The sequence below is a fragment of the Mastacembelus armatus genome, chromosome 22 (assembly GCF_900324485.2).
Source record: "Mastacembelus armatus chromosome 22, fMasArm1.2, whole genome shotgun sequence".
Classification (NCBI taxonomy): domain Eukaryota; kingdom Metazoa; phylum Chordata; class Actinopteri; order Synbranchiformes; family Mastacembelidae; genus Mastacembelus; species Mastacembelus armatus.
In genome coordinates this window covers 5,332,938-5,353,857 of record NC_046654.1, presented here as the reverse complement: position 1 = coordinate 5,353,857, position 20,920 = coordinate 5,332,938, and the positions used below count along the sequence as shown (strand labels likewise).

Here is a 20,920-nt window from a genome sequence, read left to right as displayed (position 1 = left end):
AGATAGTGTCACCTTTAAATTTTTGTGGTTGGTTTAGATCTACATTGTGAATAACACGAATAAGTAGGCTACTGTGAGACTGCACTGTAAAAAAGACCTGTGTATTTGTGGCTTTGAAACTATTTTCAGCTGAAATACGTAAAACAGCATGGTGGTTTAGTGGTTAGCACTGTTGCCTCACAGCTAGAAGGTTCCAGGTTTGAAACCTGGCAGGGACCTTTCTGTGTGGAGTTTGCATGTTCTCCCTGTGCTTGCATGGGTTTTCTCCAGGTACTCTGGTTTCCTCCCACAGTCCAAAAACATGTATGTCAGGTTGATTGGTGACTCTAAATTGCCCATAGGAGTGAGTGTGAGTGTGTGAGGTTGTTTGTCTCTATGTGGCCCTGTGATGGACTGGTGACCTGTCCAGGGTGTACCCCTGCCTTTCACCCAAAGAGAGCTGGGATAGGCTACAGTAGATCTGCGTGAGACTCAATAAGAATAAGCAGGTGTAGATAATGGATAGGTGGATATGTAAAACAGAATCCTCCAACTCTGGTGGGCTGGCCTGTGTGGGATGAAGTTTAACCTATTATCAAAATATATATATAGTCTCACTCTTCCAGACCTTAGGGATTTTTTCTTTAACTCACAGTAGTAAAAATCAATAAAGCCTAGTGTATTTAATGAAGCAGCCCACTGTACAATGAGGCAGATGGACTTCACTTTAGTATGTTTCAGTTCAGTTTACTTAATCCTTAGTCCAGTTTATATATATATATATTCACATTTTTAAGTTTGTATAAAGTCTAATGAGAGTACATACATTTAACTATGACTCCCTATTTTACCTGGTTCCTGCCCTTCCCCTTCTTTTTTATAAACTTTGTGCTAATAAACTCACATAACTCCATCAACACTAACCCTGGGTATGATGTACTGGAAAATTGCCGCGGCCCCCCTTTTTCCACAAAATGATGGTGGTCTTGTCCAATCACGACTCGAGTTGAAGTTTGTCCCCGCCTCTTTTTGGCTCTCGGGAGCGCCTGGACTAATCAGCGCTCGACTCCGCGTGTTCAGCCATTTTGTAAGAAAATCAAGCAAGTCTGCCGCCCTACCTTCGCCTCAGACCTGCAGTTTTTTTCTTGTGCAATGGACGGGTAAGTGAAAAAGAACCACACTAAAGACTTATTTTTTCGGACAAACCGAATGTTTTGAGGCTTCTTTTTATATATCGGTTACTTCTTAAACTAGTCTGGTTGCGATGGGTGTTTCTTTTTTTCGTTAGACCAGGAAAGTTTACTTGAAACTGTTTTTTTTTTCATCAAAACATGCAACAGTTAGCAGGAGCGTAAGCTAACTAGCAGCTGCTAGCCGTCGCTAGCTAACAAACGTTAGTTATGTGCACCGTTATCGTTTTATGTAAACGGCACTTGACGCGGAGCAAACGTAACTTATTGAGAGTTTCGACGTGGATACACTTTTTCGTGATAGGAACATAGTGGCGACAGTCTGTCCCTTGCTAACGTAGACCTTAGTTAACTCTGGCTAACTGTGCCTTAGTAACTTGGTTTCATGGGAACTAGCTAAAGCAACGTGTCTCATTTCCGCATTCATTTGTCTGCCGACTGCCAGGGCCATGTTGAAGATATCTGGCCTGGACATTTCATGTTGATTGAATCACAGATCTCGATACCTGGTTATCTAACATAACAGCGCAAGTTTATTTTAACCTAAGTTTTTTTTATCACCTTGCTAAATTTAACAATTCAGAGGACTTCGAGAACAATGTGAATTTCGCTTGAGCTCGATACGCTTAACGCGAACGTGTTATTAGATTTTCGTTGCACTGCTATTATTTGTAAAAAAGTAGACACTGAAGTTTTCTTTTATGTTTTGCCAACTCCGTACAGCCGCCTAGACGCTGACTTGTACCCTCTGGGATCCGGCTACGTCCCTGAAATTGAGTAAGTATTCTGTATATTTTTGCGTTAACGGCTTCGACTCAAATTGTTTAGGTTTCTCTGGTGCTTTCTGAATTTCAGGCTTCGTAAATGTAATTACATCTGAATGAGGAAGTCGATTTCGTTTGAGTGTAAGGGTACTTTAGCTTTCATTTTGTCTGGATGTGAGTTTCACAGTATAGGATGGCCTGTTGTGTTGAACTTTAAACAAGATCTCGTGATACTGTAGATGTTTTTGATTTCCTGTCTAATTAAAAACTCTTTTCTCTTTCACAGGAGTGTTCATGACATATCAGTTGGCACGAAGGTAGGCAGTTTTCGAGTCATCTCTTTTTTGCAGCTCATTTTCGCTTTCCCTTATTTCACTGCCAAAAATTGAAATTAAGTAAAGTTATGTTTAACTGTCAACATGGCCTTTGCAACTGTAGTGCTCTGTGAGTTGTGTTGATTGTGGTACCCCTATTTAATCTTTTACTGCTGTAGAGTCCCATTAGGTTTTGTATCTAAGAAGCTCCTATTTTGTCATTTCTACCCATATATGTAAATTTCTCCTGTAATGTATATGGCATCAAACAGCCTTCAATCCAAGGAACTTTTTAGACATTAGTGGAAATAGAAAGGAACTGTACCAACAATGGGGACTCGGGACACGTAGTCTGTCAGTTTGTGAGAGCTTCCTCTATAATTACAGAACTGCTGTCTAAAGCCATTTCTCATGTGAAATGAGTTTGCAGTTGCAGCCTGGCTTTTCTTTTAAAGATTTATGAATTACCCCTGAGCGATCAGCACGTAGAGGTTGCAGCCACTCAGAAGAATGTGGACCTGGAATATCCGATAATTCCAGTAGAATATCTAATAATCATCTAAGGTGGGGTTTATGTTTTCCTGTCTGGTGGATTGTGTGGCTGCAGGGAAATGAAACTTCCTGTTTTATTTAGTATGTTCCTTAATAGCCTGTTTGTCTTACTGGAATGTTAAGAAAGCAATTGAATCTGCTCCAACATTTGATATTTCTCTCTCTTCTTTCTTGTTTCTGTCAGGAATAGTTACAGGTCTTAGTAAAACTAACTTTTTTGTGCATTAATTAGCCTTTGCATTTGCAGGGATGAGAAATTGGTTGTATGTTTATCTAAAATATCTTTTGTGTGTGTGTGTGTGTCGACTTGTGAAGAACAAACACACCTGTTTGGCACACTGTTGGTTGCTAACTTGTGTACCCAGTAAAAATGACTGACTGTGTAGTAATCCTTAGTAACACAGCCTAGGGCCGTTGTGTGTAGGTGGAGTAATTTAACTCAGAGCTGTAACCATCCTTCTGCAACCGTCCTCATCCTCCTGGCCAAAGGTCTTTATACTGTTTAAACAAGCACTTTGATACACACGCCTGTAACACAGACACAGCTCACCCCCTCTGTTAATTTCAATAATGTCTGTTGTTTTTCAGCTTGATTAACCATGCACCTTTCTTGTTTTCTGGATTGAATGTGATATGGTAATGAGTCCGATGATACTAAGTTATGGAGAGCTGCCCTGCTGGAATCTGTAATTATTCTGTCTGGGCAGAGAGTCTGGCATTCCGCGGTCACATTCCAATCTCCCCCCTCCAGCCCCCTGGTGAGGCACAGTACCCTGCCCCCTTCACTGGGGAAGATCACAGTGAACAAACATGTCTCTACCTGTGCTCCATTCCTTTGTTCTTGTAATCACCCACCAACCCCCTGTAGAGTTGAAAATAAGGTTGCTTGCAGACATAAGTAATCACTGATCTTAAATTTAGTTTCCTTGTAATGTCTTAATGTATTTTCACTGTTTTCTCTCGATGTTCCTTTTTACTCTTTCTTTGAAGCAGTTCACACTAGGTGTTGTGAATGGAGCTGGGAAATTGCAGTACAGGCTCTCTTTTAAAATTAAGTTCAAGGTGCAGCCATTGTTGGTGAGAAGATTCTGCTTCAGTTTCAGTATTTCGGCCAGTAATGTGTCATTGTCTCCTGAAGGTTATTGTTACACTGCTCACATCTGAGCAAAGAAAGAATGTGAAAGTGTCAGTAGATGTTTAGTGGGTTTGTGTTAAAAATGGATTTTCCTTTGTGCTGCTCTGTATTCTCAGTTGCATTCCCTCCAAAAAGCAGTAGAAGCATTCTTCATACAATTGTAACACAATCCCCTGTTTTGTATGTGACTTGATGTTCCTGCATTAAATGTAGACTTAGTCTTAGCTTTGTGGTTATTATTAGAAAGAGGAAGTAGGGTGAGAGAGAGTCCTGCCATTGAGCAGTCACCATGAGTCCCCAGGAGGAAATTTTTCTAAAGCCTGGAAGCGGGCCTGCTCTTCCTGTTTGGAGTTGGCCTGCTGACTGATAATATGATGCTGCCCGCCCACAACCACTGAGTCAGACTGGAGCCACTTCCTTCATTTTGCACAGTTTGCATCTAACCTTGGCCCAGTTGTGAAGTAAAAACATTTTTTTTTTTGTCCTCACAAAGGAGAACATGACACTAATCATTCATTATCTTTGCTGTGAGCTTCCTTTTTGTGTGTTCTTAGATATGAGTTCTAGTCAACAAAATGCTGACTTAATGAGTAATTGCAGCTTTTCCCTATTCTTCTTTTGATTGCGCATAACTCCTATATAGTTATTCACTCATTCTACAATTTTGAGTCTTATCAGAGGCTGCCTTGAAGTCTGTTTTTTGTCTTGTAATCTTCATGTATGCAATGTATTCAACATTTAAACATTAGCCAAAGGAGGAGATCCTAAAGGCAAAGCAAAAAAGGCATGGGAATTTCAGTTGTTTTTAAGTTCACAAATTGAGATAGCAGACCTCTGTGTGGGCCTCTTCCATCTGTAAGTCAAAGGGTAGTTTACAGTACTGCTCCCGGTGTTGTGCTCTAGCAACAGTACTCCTCACTACCCCTTTATTGTTTTGAAGCACTACCAAATTGTAATATCTCACATGACATTATTCATGCATTCTGTGAACTGAATTTTCAGTCTTACTAGGAAACCGTCCACCAATTACCAGCTTGTGTATTTACAGACACGATTCACAAGGTGGAAAAGAATCCTAGCAAACCTGCATGACTGGATGTTGTTAAAACGCTGTGGGACTCTTCAACCCTCAGTGTCCTTGGGGCTGTGTGTGTGTGCGCACGCGTGCGTGCGCGCACCGCATAACAATGCCCCTAGTCTTAGCCTGAACAGGACCTTTATTGTAGAGTGTTGTAGAGCTTAGGCTGCTGAGCCACTTCTTGTGACTGCTATACTTCATTTCACACAACCACAAACACACACAGCCACAAGAACAGCCCTGAAACAGCACTTTATATCTACTCCAGAGAGAGAGCGAGAGGATGAACAAGGCTGTCTCAGCAGACAGTAAACTACTGTGTGCTGGTAGTATCTCCATCTTGTCTTCCAGTCCAGAGGACTTCAATGTGTTTTCCTTCCTCCTAATACTGAATTATGAGAAGATGGGTTGTGCTGACTGACAGCTGCTGTTACACTAAGCAGTTGTGACTCTCTTGTGTGCTTCAAGCTGAATTGTAAGTGATCCTCCTTAAGTGTGATTGGCATTAAACCATGATAATTTGGCACATTACCCAAAGGAAGAAATAATGGCCCATCCTATTGTGACTAAGGGTTTTAACTAGGCAGTACTGGGAAGACAAATATCCATGCCGACAAGCAGGGTCCCTGACTTCTTTCTTGTCAGGAAGGTGGAATACTTCTCAGCCATGTTTACCCGATCCTCTTCTGGTTATCAGATTACTTCCTGCTTTATCACACTATGGCTAGGTAATATGAGAGCTGTTCTCTCCACCTGCCCTGCTGAGCCCTCATTGGAGAATGCACTGAAGTGAACCATTGTTTTCTCTCCTTCTGTAGAGGGGATCTGACGAACTCTTTTCTTCCTGCATATCCAACGGGCCCTATATCATGAACTCAGGTAAGGGGGTTGCCATGGAGGGGAATCCTTTTTATTGAAGTGGTTGTCGTGTCTGTGTTTGTGTTGCCATGACGATCAGTCCATTATTCACGAAGAAACAGACCCTTCTGTTCCCTCCCTGATCGTATATGCCTCTGTTTTCGCTTGCAGCCAATGGCAACGACAGCAAAAAATTCAAAGGTGACGTCCGCAGTCCTGGTGTTCCGTCACGTGTGGTCCATGTACGCAAGCTTCCCAATGACATAAATGAGGCTGAGGTTATTGGCCTGGGGCTGCCTTTTGGAAAAGTCACCAATCTGCTGATGCTAAAAGGGAAAAACCAGGTAAGTAAAGAAATGTTTAGTACTGCTCACCTGTGCTGTACAGGGTGAGTGAAATTTCTGTTTAGTTCTTTGACAAAGGATCAGCTTTCTAGCCTTCTGTCCTGACTTGAAAATGAAGCCTTTGTTCCATCTTTATGGCTGAGTATGGAGGCAATTCTTCATGCTGACACTTTCTGGAGAATGATAGTCTTCATTATTCCCTCTGTTATCCAGTTCTGTTACCGCAGCAGTTCTGTGTCAAACCCAATAAACATAAAATAGAAAAAACTATCATGCTGTTAATTAGAAATGTTTACACCAGATGTGCAAATTATTAGGAATGCTTTAATAACATTGCCTCCGACTAGCACCCTTATTGTATGTAATAGGAGAAATAAATACCTTTTCTTCATCTGCTTCTGCCATTTCAGGCATTCTTGGAACTGAACAGTGAGGAGTGTGCACAAACTATGGTGAGCTACTACTCCTCTGTCACTCCTGTCATCAGAAACCACCCCATTTACATGCAATACTCAACCCATAAAGAACTCAAGACGGACAACTCCCCTAACCAAGTGGTAAGAGCTTGCTCTCACATTTGCACACATGGACTTGCTTGTCATATTAATTGACTTGCTTTGAAGCTTAAATTGTGGTGTACACACAAGATACTGAAAATTAAAGTGTTTGCTGAATGCAGGAAACTGATGTTTAATGTTGAAGTATTGTAGAACCTTTTATCTTTCTTTAAAAAAAAATCTGATCTGTGCAAAAATAATGTAATGATGTTAATTCCCCAAATTTATTTTGTCAGAGACAAATCACAGAAAAAGCAGGCTATGATATTGTACTTCCTTGCACCCATTCACTTAATGCATGTTTCTGTCGATCAATGTTAAGGCTTTCCTGTTAAGTTGTACCTTTTACTCTTAGCGGGCCCAGGCAGCTCTGCAGGCAGTCAATGCACTGCATGGTGGTGGGATGGGAAGCATGGCCATTTCCACAGATGCAAGCAGCATGGGAGGAGCCACGACCCAAAGCCCTGTACTCAGAGTCATAGTGGAGAATCTCTTCTATCCTGTCACCTTGGATGTACTGCACCAGGTACAAAGAACCTATGCAGTTTTGACACTGGAGAGAGATGAATATATATATGATGGCATAATTTTTATTTTTAGATTTTATGAAATTAAAGTACTAAAGTTTTGTTGTAGATGTAATACCTGAGCTGCAAAAATTACCTAGTTAATTGATCTAATTTAGTTTTACCTTTCCATATCATGTGCTTGCCAGATCATTTATAATTACCTGATTGTCAGCTCTGTAATCTCTGAACAACCCTTTAAAAACCCTTTGAGTTGGGGTGGCTGGGTTCAATGGATTGTTTTCAGGCTTCTCATTGATCCTGAAGGTTAAAGTCATTTGTATTTACATTTTAATTGCAAATAGTTAAACACACCTACTGTTCATTACTAAAGCTATCTTACCAGTTTGTCTTTGTCTCACTCAGGTAACTGTACCTAACCTATAAATAGCTTGCCATTGTTGTTACACCTGTCTCTTCTTTGCTTTTCTCAAGATTGTGTTACTGACTAGTGGTGTCTGTGACTCACATTTGACATTTTCTGCAAGATACACTGTAAATCTCGCAGTGCTACATAAAAAAAAATATGTACATGTGACTCTGGAACTCTTGAAACACATTCAATTTTGCTTTGTTTATTCCCCAGTAGTAATGAAAATGTTACGTTTATGTTATCCCTAATCATGCTGTATCCATTCTCCAGATTTTCTCCAAGTTCGGCACTGTGCTAAAGATCATTACTTTCACCAAGAACAACCAGTTCCAGGCTCTGATCCAATATGCAGATGGCATGACAGCCCAGCACGCTAAACTGGTAAGACTGGTACAACTTTGTCATGATGTTTCAGTTTGAGGCTGATACCACTGGGTAACAGATCACTGGGTGGTTTTTTTTTTTTTTGTTGTTGTTTTGTTTTTTGTTTTTATTTAGCAGGGTTGGTAATGACAATTAAACCAAACTGTTGCAGTGCAGAGTGTACACTGTGGGGCACTAATCAAATATGAAACTGTAGTTAGAATCACAAGTGTGTAAAGCATACCAGACACATTATTTTAATGTTCCAACATCTGTCTTAGTCTCTGGATGGACAGAACATCTACAATGCATGCTGTACCCTGAGAATCAGCTTCTCCAAGCTCACTAGCCTCAATGTCAAGTACAACAACGACAAGAGCAGGGACTACACCCGGCCAGACCTTCCCACTGCAGATTCACAGCCCTCCATCGATCCCCAGACTATGGCTGCTGCATTTGGTAAGTTTGAGACATGATTTAAAGAGGCATCTATGTTGGGTTCTTATCACATCAACTGATAATAAACGTATTCTTTTTTTTTTTTTTTTCTTCATCCTTTGTCATTAATCATTGGAGAAGTTTGTGCTCTAATTCTTTTCTTGTTTCTTGTCCTAGCTGCACCAGGCATAATCTCAGCCTCTCCCTATGGTGGAGCTCATGCCTTCCCCCCAACCTTTGCTATCCAGCAGGCAGCAGGTCAGTACACATACTTTGTTTAAACTATACTGTTTCTTTTACAATGTTGTATACATCCCTTCTACAGACTTTGTTAGCTGATGTGCACGCTTTCTAATTGGTCTTGATAATGAAATACTTAGTTTTTAAATTCTTCTTACAGGGTCCTTCAGTATATTGGCAAAGTAGTACAAATTCAAAGTAATCAATATTTTGTTCCTTATAGGTCTGTCAGTGCCTGGTATTCCCAGCGCCCTGGCGTCTCTGGGTGTAGGCCCTGGTGGTATGGCTGCTGCAGCAGCAGCTGCCACTCGGCTTGGGCTGTCGGGGCTTGCTGCTTCTGGGGGACACAATGTCTTGTTGGTCAGCAATCTGAACCCTGAGGTGAGTAGACTTCTAGGTTTTACAGATTTACTTTCTGCCTTTGTCAGTGTAGTGCTGAACATCATTTAAATAATAGTACCTTTTTGTTTACACTATGGTTCATAGACCTGGATCCATTTGTTTGAGACCAACTAGTATTTTTGCCCCAGACGACTTCGCCTCCATATGATTGCACTAGCTGGAGTACCCTTAGCACTATTTTTATGTAAAAAGGGTTCATTGAGTCAAAACCTCTTCTCTTTCAGGACCTCTCTGTGTTTGACCAAACCTGCTGCATTTCTGACCTGCCACTTTGCTCACTGTGAATTTTAAGTTTATTTAAAACACTAACTTCTTTTTTGTTTTTTGTTTTTTTTTATAATAAAAACTTACCATTTCATATCTTCATTTTTGTCCATTTAGTTGAAATCATTCTTGAGTTGTTGGGGAGACAATATTACTTTATATTTTTTTAAAGAAACACATCATGTGGAGTATTTGTCCCTTTTGTTTTACATATATATAGTGTGTAGAATGCATTGTCACACTCATTACTTTTACCATACTTACATAGTCATCACATTAAGATCAGTTTTTAGGCTTAATTGCTACTCAGGTTTAAGTTTTATTGTTTTAAATAATCTATACAAACACATCATGTAATTTAAAAGTAAATATTGTCTCTGCCTTTTTCTGTATTTCATTGTTAATCTTTTTTCTCTTCTTTTCTTCTAGTGTTCCCATAGTGACAGTGTATTTTAATTTAGCCAGTTCTACTGTCTGAAGCACTACATTTCTTTGTGTATACTGACCTTGTTTTTTTACTCCTTTTTCTCTCTCTTCTTTATCTGTACCCACTCTCCCTCTTTTTTGTTTGAACCCCCCCCCTCCCCAACTCTTGCCAACTGACTGCACACCCCATGACCAATTGTTCCCTCTGTCATCCCCTCCCCTCTGCCACTCCTGTTACTACTACAACCACTTCTCCTTCTACCTACCCAACTCTTTTTCCTCCCTACTCATTATTCTCAATTTGGACACCACCCACAAATTGAAAACACAAAAACACAACATTGGCACCTCTTTGCTCCTACCTTGATTTTTCCCTTATTTGTCCTCCCACCCTCTTTCTTTCCTCCATCCCATCTTCATCTTTGTCCTCTCTTCCTCCTCTTTCACGCTGTGTAAATCCTTTCCTCCTCTTGTCCTCTCTTCATTCTCTTCGTCTCTCATGCCTCTCCTTCCTCCATGGTACTGTGGCCTTCCTGTGGACCTCGCTGCCTGTGGCCTGCGGACATGTCCCGACTCCACTCCACTGTCCTCCACTCCGCTCCGTCTCTTTTCCCCTCTCCCCGTTCCCTCTCCCCCTTTGGCCCCCTGCCCCGCTGCTCCCCCTGCTGTCTCTAAAGAGCGTTACGCCACACTGCCTCTTTATTCTTTTCGGTACGTTATCATCCTTTCATCTCCTTTTTTATTACTACTGTTACCTGGCAAGGTGGGCATGTCTTGTCTCATGTTGGCTTTATTTTGTAACCACTGATGGCTCGTCATCAGGCTACAGGCCTATGAAGGGTGGGGGTGTCTGTTCGTATTGGGGTTTGTATGACTTGTTTTGGTTGTCGTGGGTTTGTGTAAGGAAACTTAAGGTGAGAACACCACACAAAGCGGCAGCATTTCATTTAATTTTTAGCAGCCATGGTTTGCTGCCCATGGGCAAAAAGCATTTGTGGTTTTCATCTTCAAAGCACACAACCCCAGTATTGCCCCACTAAATAGAAACGTGGGGATCATTTTGTTCAGGAATAAGGCGGGAAGCTGATCTGAATTCTAAAGCATCACTCTCTGGAAAGGGATAAAAGTCAACACTTTATTTGGTTCTGCACAGTCCAATTTTAAGCCATGAAAATTAATCAAGTTTCATATTTAAGTTGGTTTTTCTGTGGTTGCCTTGAGCCACTCAGCAACAGTACATGGAAAGGAATACTGAAATGCTGCTGCTTTTTAGTGATTGAGAGTTGACATATCCTCGGATTATGTCACCATATCATTCTTTTGCAGTTTGTTATTCTAATGTAGGTATGTGCATGTATAGTTATTCCTGCATGTCTCTACCAAACCCTTTAATTTGGTCAGTTAATTAACTCTCTTCACTGTAGCGTTCAAACTGATCAGAACCACTCATTTACTATTCTTTGATTTATGCCTTCAAACCACTGCCTCCGTCTTCACAAGCATAACCATTTTAGCTGTTTGCATCTATGCATACAAAGAGGATTTACATAGGATTAGGTAGATTCCAAAGAATTGAACAGAAAATTATTAGAATAGCGTGACAATTGCTCATTAATCAGACAGTGTTTGTTTAGTAACTGTATGAATATTTCTTCGTCTGATTTGATCGTTTAAATTGTTTTGTTGCTGTGATTGGCAGTTTTGGCTCCTGTTAAGGTTCTGTTGGTCGTGTCTTATATTGTGACACCTGCCTCTCCGTCCCTAGGTGTGTATGGCGATGTAATGAGAGTGAAGATCCTGTTTAATAAAAAGGAGAATGCTCTGATCCAGATGTCTGATGGCACCCAGGCTCAGCTAGGTAACTACACTCCAGCTCTGCAACACAATCTTTCTTTTATTTGATGTAGCTTTTTCTTTTGTTTTTCCTCATATTTTGTCATGCATTGTTTTGAGGCTTAAGTTAAAATGATCTAGACATTTAAAAAAAAAAAAAAAAAAAGAAAAAAGTAAAGGTTCAAAATGATTTCTAATCATTTAGCCAAAGGAAAATGTGTAAAGGTTTGTATGTTGTATGTTGAAACCAGGTTTGCATTTGTGCTATTTTTTAAAAACAAAAAAGCAAAACAGGTTTTGACTTTCTTTGTCAACAATATTTCTCAGCTATGAGCCACCTGAATGGCCAGCGGCTTCATGGCAGGGCCATGCGAGTGACATTGTCGAAACACACGACAGTGCAGTTGCCCAGAGAGGGCCATGAGGACCAGGGCCTCACAAAAGACTACAGCAACTCACCACTGCACCGTTTCAAGAAGCCTGGCTCCAAAAACTACTCCAACATCTTCCCACCCTCTGCAACACTCCACCTCTCCAACATACCGTGAGCCTCGTTTTTCTTTTTCTTTTTTTCTGTATTTAATCCTTTGGAATAAATGGTTACATTCAGTTGCGCCGTGTATACGTTGTTTTACCATACCAGCAAATAAAGGAAAAAGTACAGTTAAGTAAAAGGAACATTAACCCACTTAAATGCTTTGGGTTGATTAATTCTTTTTTCCCTTCTGCCTTTAGACCTTCTGTGGTAGAGGATGACCTCAGGAGGCTGTTTACCAGCTCAGGAGCCACAGTCAAGGCCTTCAAATTTTTTCAGTAAGTCTCAAATCAGTTATTCAGTTTTCTGGAATACCCTGACTGATTGGTGCCCGTCTTCTGCCAGTTTCCTTTAGGGCCAAGCTAACTTAAGTAAAATTTGCTATGAGGTTTTAATCATTGTGTGGAGTCTGAGATGTCTTGTCTTGTCCCCCCCACCCCAAGTACAACATAGCAAATAGCAAGAAACAAATGTGTGTGGCATGTTGACACTTTCATACCTTCCTCTTATTAAACAGAAAAGACCGCAAGATGGCCCTGATCCAGATGGGCTCAGTCGAGGAAGCAATTGAGTCCCTCATCGAATTCCACAACCACGATCTGGGAGAGAACCACCACCTCCGAGTGTCTTTTTCAAAGTCCACCATTTGAGTGCCTTTTCTTCCACCCTCCAAGTGTATTTCCATCTGAATGCCACTTTTCTCAAGGTTGCTTTCAGTGGTAATGGCCACCATTTACAGATACACAACTTTGTTTCTTTGTAGAATGTTGCTCCTTCAACCCCTTCTTCTAGTCGTTCCCAATAGTTGTGGGATTACTTGATTTTGCTTTTTGATTCTCTTCGATTCCTCTGTCCAATTTCTGTGGCGCAAAAATATGAACAAATATATTTTAATTTGATTCATAAATTGCAAGTTAGCATAAAAATAGGAGGTATTTTAAATTTAAATGTGGGCTCGCACAAAATGATAGTTTGTTTTACATTTGTTTGTAGCTGATCTAGATTTGCTAACATTAGCTGAATTTGTGGCATTATGACATTGTGGTTACCAAACCCTGCATTTGTTTTCCATGCCACAGAAAGTTATACAGACTTCTTCCATTGTAGGAAACTTTTTTTTGTTCAATGATTACAATGTCCTGTATCACCAATACAATGTCCCTGTCTTTGTTTGGTTTATTTGGTAAAGGGGCAATGTTCTGCATTGAAACATTATATTGGAGGTGAAGTAAGGGCAGCTGAACTGACACTTTAGACCAAATCGCTTAAAAAAAAAAAAAAAACAAAACAAAAAAAAAAAACTTTTACCACAGATGTTTGTTTATGTGGATTAATCCTGTCCACACCAGACACACTTCAGCATTCCTTTTACTATGATAGTCATGTGGATTATAGCTGTGTGCCTTTTTGAAATGCCACTTTGAACCTATTTGGCCAGTCAGAAATGGTTTGAGAATGAGGCTTTTGTTTTGGCTCACCAACTTATTTCCCAGTATTTTTTTTTTGTTTGTTTGTTTGTTTTTTTCCCCCCATTATAACTACCAACCTCTTTGTTCCAGGGTAATCCATGCCACTGATACTCAATAAGGACACATTTTTCTTTATCTACAGTCTTGTGCCTTACTGTGCCCCAGCCAGATTGCCTTAAGCATTGCTGTGGCTTCATTTGAAAATGCCTTTTTCATGCCGTTTGGTGTGTACCAGCATTGTTAAAATGGGGGAAAGTGGCGCATTCAGTCTTCTCTTTCTTCTTATCTAATTATTTGTATGCATATATCCCCATTATATGTATGTAGAAACTATGAATGTAAGTTAGTTAGATGCCTAATAGTCTTGCTTGGTGATGTAGCTATTAGGTGTATTGTGGCAGGACACGAGCTTTATTCAGCCTTCCTGTCAGTCGCCATCATTTAGTCCTCTCCACAGAGATAATGTTTGGCATGTCATTTAACCATATTATGTTCATTTGTATGTGGACACCTATATATTCATTTATCAATTTCTTTTTAATGTTAGCATTTACATGCGTATCACTTCTTAGCTTAACTTGTACCTATGTGTAGAGGCTGGGTTTGATCATTATCACAGTGCCTTGACTCCTTGAGCTTGTAATCTGAGGCTGAAATACTATCTGGCCTGTTCAGTTGACTTTGTTTACCACCCATTCAGGTGTTTTATCTTACCTGTCTGCAAATATGCCACCCCATTATATTCAGGTAATTCTACCTGTGAGAGGGCAGCTTGGAGGCATTTGTCAGTTGATAGCATCCCCACTGTCTCTAAAAACCCAGTGTTTTAGTTTTTTTTTTTTTTTGTTTTGTTTTTTTTTTGTTTTGTTTTGTTTTGTTTTTTTTTCATAAATTCAGGATAACATTACAGGGTGACATAGCCCTCACCCATTCCCTGTCTGTGTTCACTTAAGTCACAGTCAGATTCTTTAGTGCACTTTTCCTTACAAGTCCAAGTTGGCACCATCACACTGAAGTCTTAAATGTTGTCACATTCCTGTGTGCCTCATGCACCAGTTTCCACAGCCTCAACCACTGTAGTCTTGGACCAGATGCAGATGCGCTCTGTCTCTATTTTTGTAAAAGATTATTATGCATGGTTTAACGAAGCTTCATGTAGCTGCAGACGGTTATTGCAGTTAAGGACCAAAGTATCTTCTACCCCTTGCTGATTTGTAGTGTTGTGATTACTTAAGGGTTTTTTTTCCACATTCATACTATTCCATATAAATACAAGGTTTGTAGTTTCCTTTTTTCAGTTTCTCAGATGCCTTGGATAAAAGTCAGATGAAGTTAAAATATGTTTTAGGTAACAGCGTATACTGTATATTGTACTCCTTCTGTTTGATTTTTCTGAAACCTGCTTTGGTAGAGATCACTTTAGAATGGATACTTAACTGATCCACAGTCTTAGCTGTGATGTTGACAGTGTAGGTTATATGCGTTTCAGTTTTGTTAAAAGCTTTTATTTTTTCCTCTCCTTTTTTATATGGGGGCGGTGTGGAGTTATTGTATGAAGCGGGGTTGATGGTTGTATATATTCATGTTTTTGTACCACAATCATTTGGATTATATCCAATTTACATTCAAAACATGTATATTTTGATAAAACAATACAGACCTATTGAGCTCTCAGGAGCTGTGAAAACAAAAAAATCTTTTGTAACACAAAGACATTAAACCTATCTGAACACAGAAGTGTCTCTGTATGTGCCCCGGTCCGCCCCTTGCCATTCTGTTCTTGTCTCGTGCATCTTCTGCTGCCTTCAATAAATCTTTAGTTTGTTCTTTCTTTCATCTGGCCTCATTTGGTTTCTGTCTCTTCCTCTCTATCCTGTGGACCTACTGCTCTGTATCGGTTAACATCTTGTAACATTTTCCACATTTCCCAGCCTGTTTACTACTGGTGGGTTTTTTTTTTTTTTTAATCTTTTACTGTATTTCTAACTTCGTACTCATCCCATCTAAACTTGACTGACTGCTCATATGGGCTCAGCTCAATCCCTCGATGAAACGACTACAGTGATGATGGCAGGGTGGAGAATTAATTTGATATACAACACTAGAAACTTGCTATTTTTAATGATTTTCAGTAATCCTCTCTGCCTGTGCTCTGCTTTGACCTTCTCAGTTAAGCATATCTGTGTGACTCAGGAGAGAACCCGGGTTACTGTAGAAACAAAGTAGCTACATGAAATCGAATCACATACATTGAAAAAATCTGGATGAAACACCAGTATGACTATCGGACATATTTGATATCTCTTTATCACCAGGCTCCTCTGATGTGAAAGATGAGCCTTGGAGGGAAAAATACTGGTGACAAACTGGTTGTACACATCGGAGGCCACTAGGGGGAGGTCTTGCTCTCTGCTGGTAATCAGGCTGCGGAGTAGAGATGACTTTACCTGCCACTCTCACAATGTCAATAGTTAGTGGCTTAATCTGAAGTGCCTCCTTGGGTTTTCTGGCATTATGCTCTTTTTCTCCCCCAATTCAACTACCTTACAGAATGAAGGGGAGGATTAAGCTCAGATCTTCCCTACATTTTGAGAGTGGGATAAATGAGGAAAAAAGAGAATTGAATCCAATGGTGTCTGTGTTTGTAGCTGAGGAGAGTTAGATTTTCTTATATGCTACCAACAGCTTGAGAAGTGTGGTCTTAAACACAGTGAGCCTCAAATTAGAGTGAATTCCACAGCAAGAGCACTCTTTTCTCTACTGTTATTTTACATAAAGCATGTTTGAAGGTCATAGTAAAGACGGATAGCAACCTGAAGATGCTTGCTGGGTGTAACCAACCAGACACAAATCTCTGCAGTGTTTTCTAAAGATGTAAAATACGGCATCTTAATGATACCCTGAAGTCTTGAGAGCATGTTCACGTTTTCCAAAAAGGTGTAAGTGGTCTATCACCGGCCCATATTCAGGTGTATTTTTTTTTTAACATCTTTACAGTTTAGTGTGTCCCTGCCAGTCAGGAAACTGACAGCAGCCTGATGCTTTGATTCTTCACACCCTTGTTTACTTGTATGTTGGCATTTCACTCTGTACCAAGAGTAGAATTTAGAGCAGAGCAGCCTTCACAGAATCCTCTTTAGACTATATTGAAATGCAAAGAGATTGCATAATTGGGTGGAAGGGTAGCTCAAAGTAAACTGACCCAAACATAGATCTGTGGTGTGTTTAAGTTATCAAATTCACTGGCTCTGAAAACGCGGTATCTAATATAATTTTAATCTGTCAGGATGTATTTAAAAGCTGAAATTGGAAGCAAGGGCAAACATTTATTTCTGAAAATCACTCGGATCCAAAAGTTATTTGACACTAAAGAAAGAAGCCAAACTATATACTTCATGCTCTGTTACAACACCAAAAATGTCTCCACGTTTGTTCCTTTAACTAGTCCAGTGAGTCATTTGTGTAAATGTAACTTAGCTCTCCATTTGTTTGCCCATTTCAGACCCTTGGGATGTTCCTGGCCCCACCCAGCACTGTGTGAGCAGGACTAAATGAAACCATGTGGAGTAGTGATCCCACCACATCTGGCAACACTTATTTGCATTAGTACTACAGTCTCTAATCAAGCAAATACTGGTAAACATCAGGGCCACACACAAATGCAATAAGGGTAGGGCGGACAAGTGCTTTGAGACTGTGGTGCATATAATTTGTGACATGTTTAATCGCAGTAACAGCTAGTTGGTGTATTGAGAATATGCTAAAAGTCTGATGTGTGTGACTTAAGTTTCTGAAGGTGAATAGGTGCTACAAAAGACATACATTTAAGTTATAGGTTTGCAAGATCGAAAAAAAAAAAGTCAAAATTAAGCAACAAGGAAATCGCAGACTTAACTGGCTATAAATTCCAGGATTGAAAACCCCTTTAAGGAGACATGTAGCCTTTACATGCTGACTCCAGGACCCATAATCATTTAGATTTAGGATCACTTAAAAGACCTTCACATCTGAATCCACCCAATGCTGTTTAGTCTGTGCAGCTTAGATGAGATTTAGACTTTCAGAGTGACACAGCAGAGGAGGAAAAAGCCTGGAGCTGAGGTGAGTAATGTCTTTGGTCTATAGTGGCTCCCCTTAAAGAAACACCGGGAGACTATTCACCTGTTTATATATGCACGCCTCAGACAGATGTTGAATAATTCATCCACAGAGGCGGACAACATGCAGCTGTATTTGGGTTATGGGGGTGCATGGGTTCTCTCCCTGCCTGAATTATAGGCATTACTTTGCAGGCAGAGCAGGGCAAAGCAAAACTAGGACACTTTGCATAAAGGATCTAACTGAGAGGCTCAATAAGATGTGAAAGATGGAACTGCAGAAAGATTCAGTGCAGAATTATGACACAGGCCTATTAGGATTGGCAACACTGGGACAAGTCAGTCAGTTTGATTTAGAAAAGTTTCTTTTGCAGGGGTCTGATAGAGTTTGCACAAAACCCTTTGGGTTACTTTGCTTTTCTATTGAGTCTGTAAGTTGTATTTCCCTGCGGTGATGCCCTTTTAAAGAATGTGAATGAACTTGTTGCAAATACTTTTTTCTTGAATCAATTCTCATCTTGTTGAGAATGGACTGATACTCACTAGAGCTCATTCAGCCAAGTTATCGACACATGTTAGAAAAACCATGAAGCCCTTTGTGGAGCCAATGCAGTTATTATATCTTGCTCTACGGGCCCTGAGACTAAATGCCTAAGATGGATCTGTTTTTGCTGAGGAGCGTGAGCGCACACGCAGGACAGCGGCAGCAGGGGAGGCAGCGCACTGTCGGACGGAACTATCAGGAGGTTTATAGCTCACGGGCTTTAGACACGACGCTGCCTCCGCTTGCCCTTTGGGTCTAATGGACACTGATGGAAAATGACTCCACTGTTCCAGCGATCCATAAGACGCCTTCCTTCTCGCTCTCTGAGACCATCCATCAGGCCGCAGCTTTCAAACAGATAGTAAACTTTATGGGTGTTTTACATGTCCAGATGTCAACCGCCCTCAGCCAAGCACATGGTTGTGGTGGAGATTTGTAAGAAGTTAATAATCACAAAGGTCTCTTGAGTTTCAGTTTCTCTCTGGAGAACTATAATATAGTCTGTGCGCATTGGTCTGTTTACACACGCTCCTATTTCTTGGCATCATAAAAGGTCCAGTTAACTTGAAATAACGATGTTTAACTGAGTTAAGGGTTTTCTCTTTACAGTCCCTGATGTATATCATTAGGGCGCAGTGAGTCAGCCAGCTCCGAGTCCCCAGAGGGAGCGCGCCACGGCTAGAGACCCCGCCCGCGCAGAAAGAGAGCGAGATGTAGAGAGGGGGGTGGGGGTTACTTACACCGAACCAGGGTGCCGGTGAGTGTTGTTGCCGCCATAGGTGGAGGTTGCGCGGAAGCATGTTCGGATTGAAGCTGCGATCATCGGATGCTCCCTGGCTGCGCCGGTCTGCGTGACGCACAGAAAGTGAAACTGGAGTCACACTGGATTAGAAGCGGTGACAGCGGAAGGATCACCAAGTTAAGATGCTGTAAGAGCTTGTGGTCGTTTGAGGAGGATGCTCCTGCCTCGCAGTTGTTATGGTGTGATAGGTTTGGACTGAACATAATTAATAAGAACGTGATCGTCTAAATGGGATTTATTTCCTTGATATGCAATAAGAGAAAAGATAAAGTGCGCGCAGTTTCATCCTGTGAAGAGATCTGTGTTTTGAGAGGAGTGAACAAAGCGTGCGCCAGGCTCAGTATAAATCTGGGTAAACAAATATGACTGCTGATTTTGACGTTGACTTCTGTCTGCTGATGAGCAACGATATCGCTGATAGAATTACAAATCTCGGATAATTTCTGGAGTGTAATTCATTGTCATTTTTGGAGGAAAGGGCGATCTAATCCAAGTGGCGCATCTATCTCCCCGGCTGCGCGTAATGGGAGAAAAGTTTCGGACCTTGCAGCGGAGTCGCACTCGCAGCATCCTGCCGACGACGCGCTTGTAAATAATATGTGAACCCTGCGCTACTGTCCACGGTCAACCAAGTTTCAAAGTGAATTTTTATCATCCAGTATGACTTCAAATACCCGTGAGATTATCGGAACTCACATCAAGCCAGCTAACGATCCATGAACCACGGACCCGATTTGTCTAAAGACGCGTAGACGGACATTAATGATCTAGAGAGGATTTTTGCAGCGGCAGCGCAGTGAAAGCCTGATCCCGGTTAAAGAGAGAAAGTGACCCCCCCCCTCCCCGGATGCCTATGATGTTGTGCCAGCTCGGGCAGAGGTGTGTGATGGAGGTGGTGGTGCTGACCATCCTGTCGTGGGTGTCCGTCTGGGCAGAGGAGAAGATCATATTTGACAGACACGCTGTCTACTGGAACAGCTCCAATCCCAAGTGAGTTTTAGGAGAGTTGGGCCTAAATGTGCGTGTGTGTTTGAAGCATTGTTTTTACTAGAATCTCAGAATAATTCCAAACATTCTCAGCATGACTCTTTGCATCTGATAGGAACTGCACATTTTGAACATGCTGCCTGAACACATCTATTTCCCCCCCAAATTTTTTCTCTTTCCTACTGTTTCAGCAATGTTTGGGATGAATATTTCATGATTTGTACAATGAGCAAGCAAGATGTACTCACAGTGAAAGTGTGTGGGCATGTGTACACACACACTCACACACACTCACTGGATATTTTGTTCGGTGGCACAGGGAGCTCCTTTTGTCTTAGACAATGAGGGCATCCTGCCTCCTCTCCTCAGTGTCTAGAGATTTGCTCTCTCTCACTCACACTCACACACACACACACACACACACACACACACACACACACCATTGTGCAGCTAATTTCAAAGATTTGTGCCATCATTTAAAAGTGCACATTACTTCTGTCAATTCCACACACACACACACACACAAACCTCATCCATAAACAAACATATGAATGTATGCGCATTAACACACACACACACACACACACGGTTGTCTTTAGCCCGGCCTCTCTCATTGACATGGGGCAGAGCACACTGGCTTCGTCTGTCTAATGGTTTGTGACAACCTGGCCAGCCTCTTTCTCTTGCTCTTTCTTTCTCACCCTTTACTCTTCCTCTCTGTCTGTTCTTTTTTTATCCTTCCTCTTTCTCTCAGGTAGATAAATAAACAGTGAAAGTGCTCCCCTCGCTTGCTCACGGCTGAATTAGTCT

The 20,920-nt window shown here is 41.0% G+C and overlaps 2 protein-coding genes across 2 annotated transcripts in view; both read left to right on the top strand.

Annotated features, from left to right (window-relative positions):
- Positions 1–1,066: 1,066 nt before the first annotated feature.
- Positions 1,067–13,716, top strand: ptbp1a (polypyrimidine tract binding protein 1a). The gene is made up of 16 exons (XM_026311601.1): positions 1,067–1,139; positions 1,893–1,946; positions 2,220–2,250; positions 5,831–5,891; positions 6,042–6,214; positions 6,625–6,771; positions 7,127–7,297; positions 7,981–8,091; positions 8,355–8,532; positions 8,689–8,769; positions 8,975–9,132; positions 10,521–10,554; positions 11,609–11,701; positions 12,004–12,220; positions 12,412–12,489; positions 12,729–13,716. The coding sequence occupies exons 1-16, from the start codon at positions 1,132–1,134 to the stop codon at positions 12,859–12,861; spliced, it is 1,728 nt and encodes a 575-aa protein (XP_026167386.1). The 5' UTR covers positions 1,067–1,131; the 3' UTR covers positions 12,862–13,716.
- Positions 13,717–19,970: 6,254 nt separating this feature from the next.
- The window catches only part of efna2a (ephrin-A2a), a 63,270-nt gene continuing 62,320 nt past the window's right edge, over positions 19,971–20,920 (top strand). Inside the window, exon 1 of the mRNA XM_026306451.1 lies at positions 19,971–20,113. Within this exon, the coding sequence (XP_026162236.1) occupies positions 19,971–20,113 (143 nt within the window). The remainder of the gene's footprint in view (positions 20,114–20,920) is intronic.

Excerpts from the sequence above, each read along its gene's own strand:
- ptbp1a (XM_026311601.1), top strand. Across the intron at positions 5,892-6,041 it reads GCCCTATATCATGAACTCAG|CCAATGGCAACGACAGCAAA; the intron begins GTAAGGGGGTTG and ends TTTCGCTTGCAG. Across the intron at positions 6,772-7,126 it reads ACAACTCCCCTAACCAAGTG|CGGGCCCAGGCAGCTCTGCA; the intron begins GTAAGAGCTTGC and ends TTTTACTCTTAG.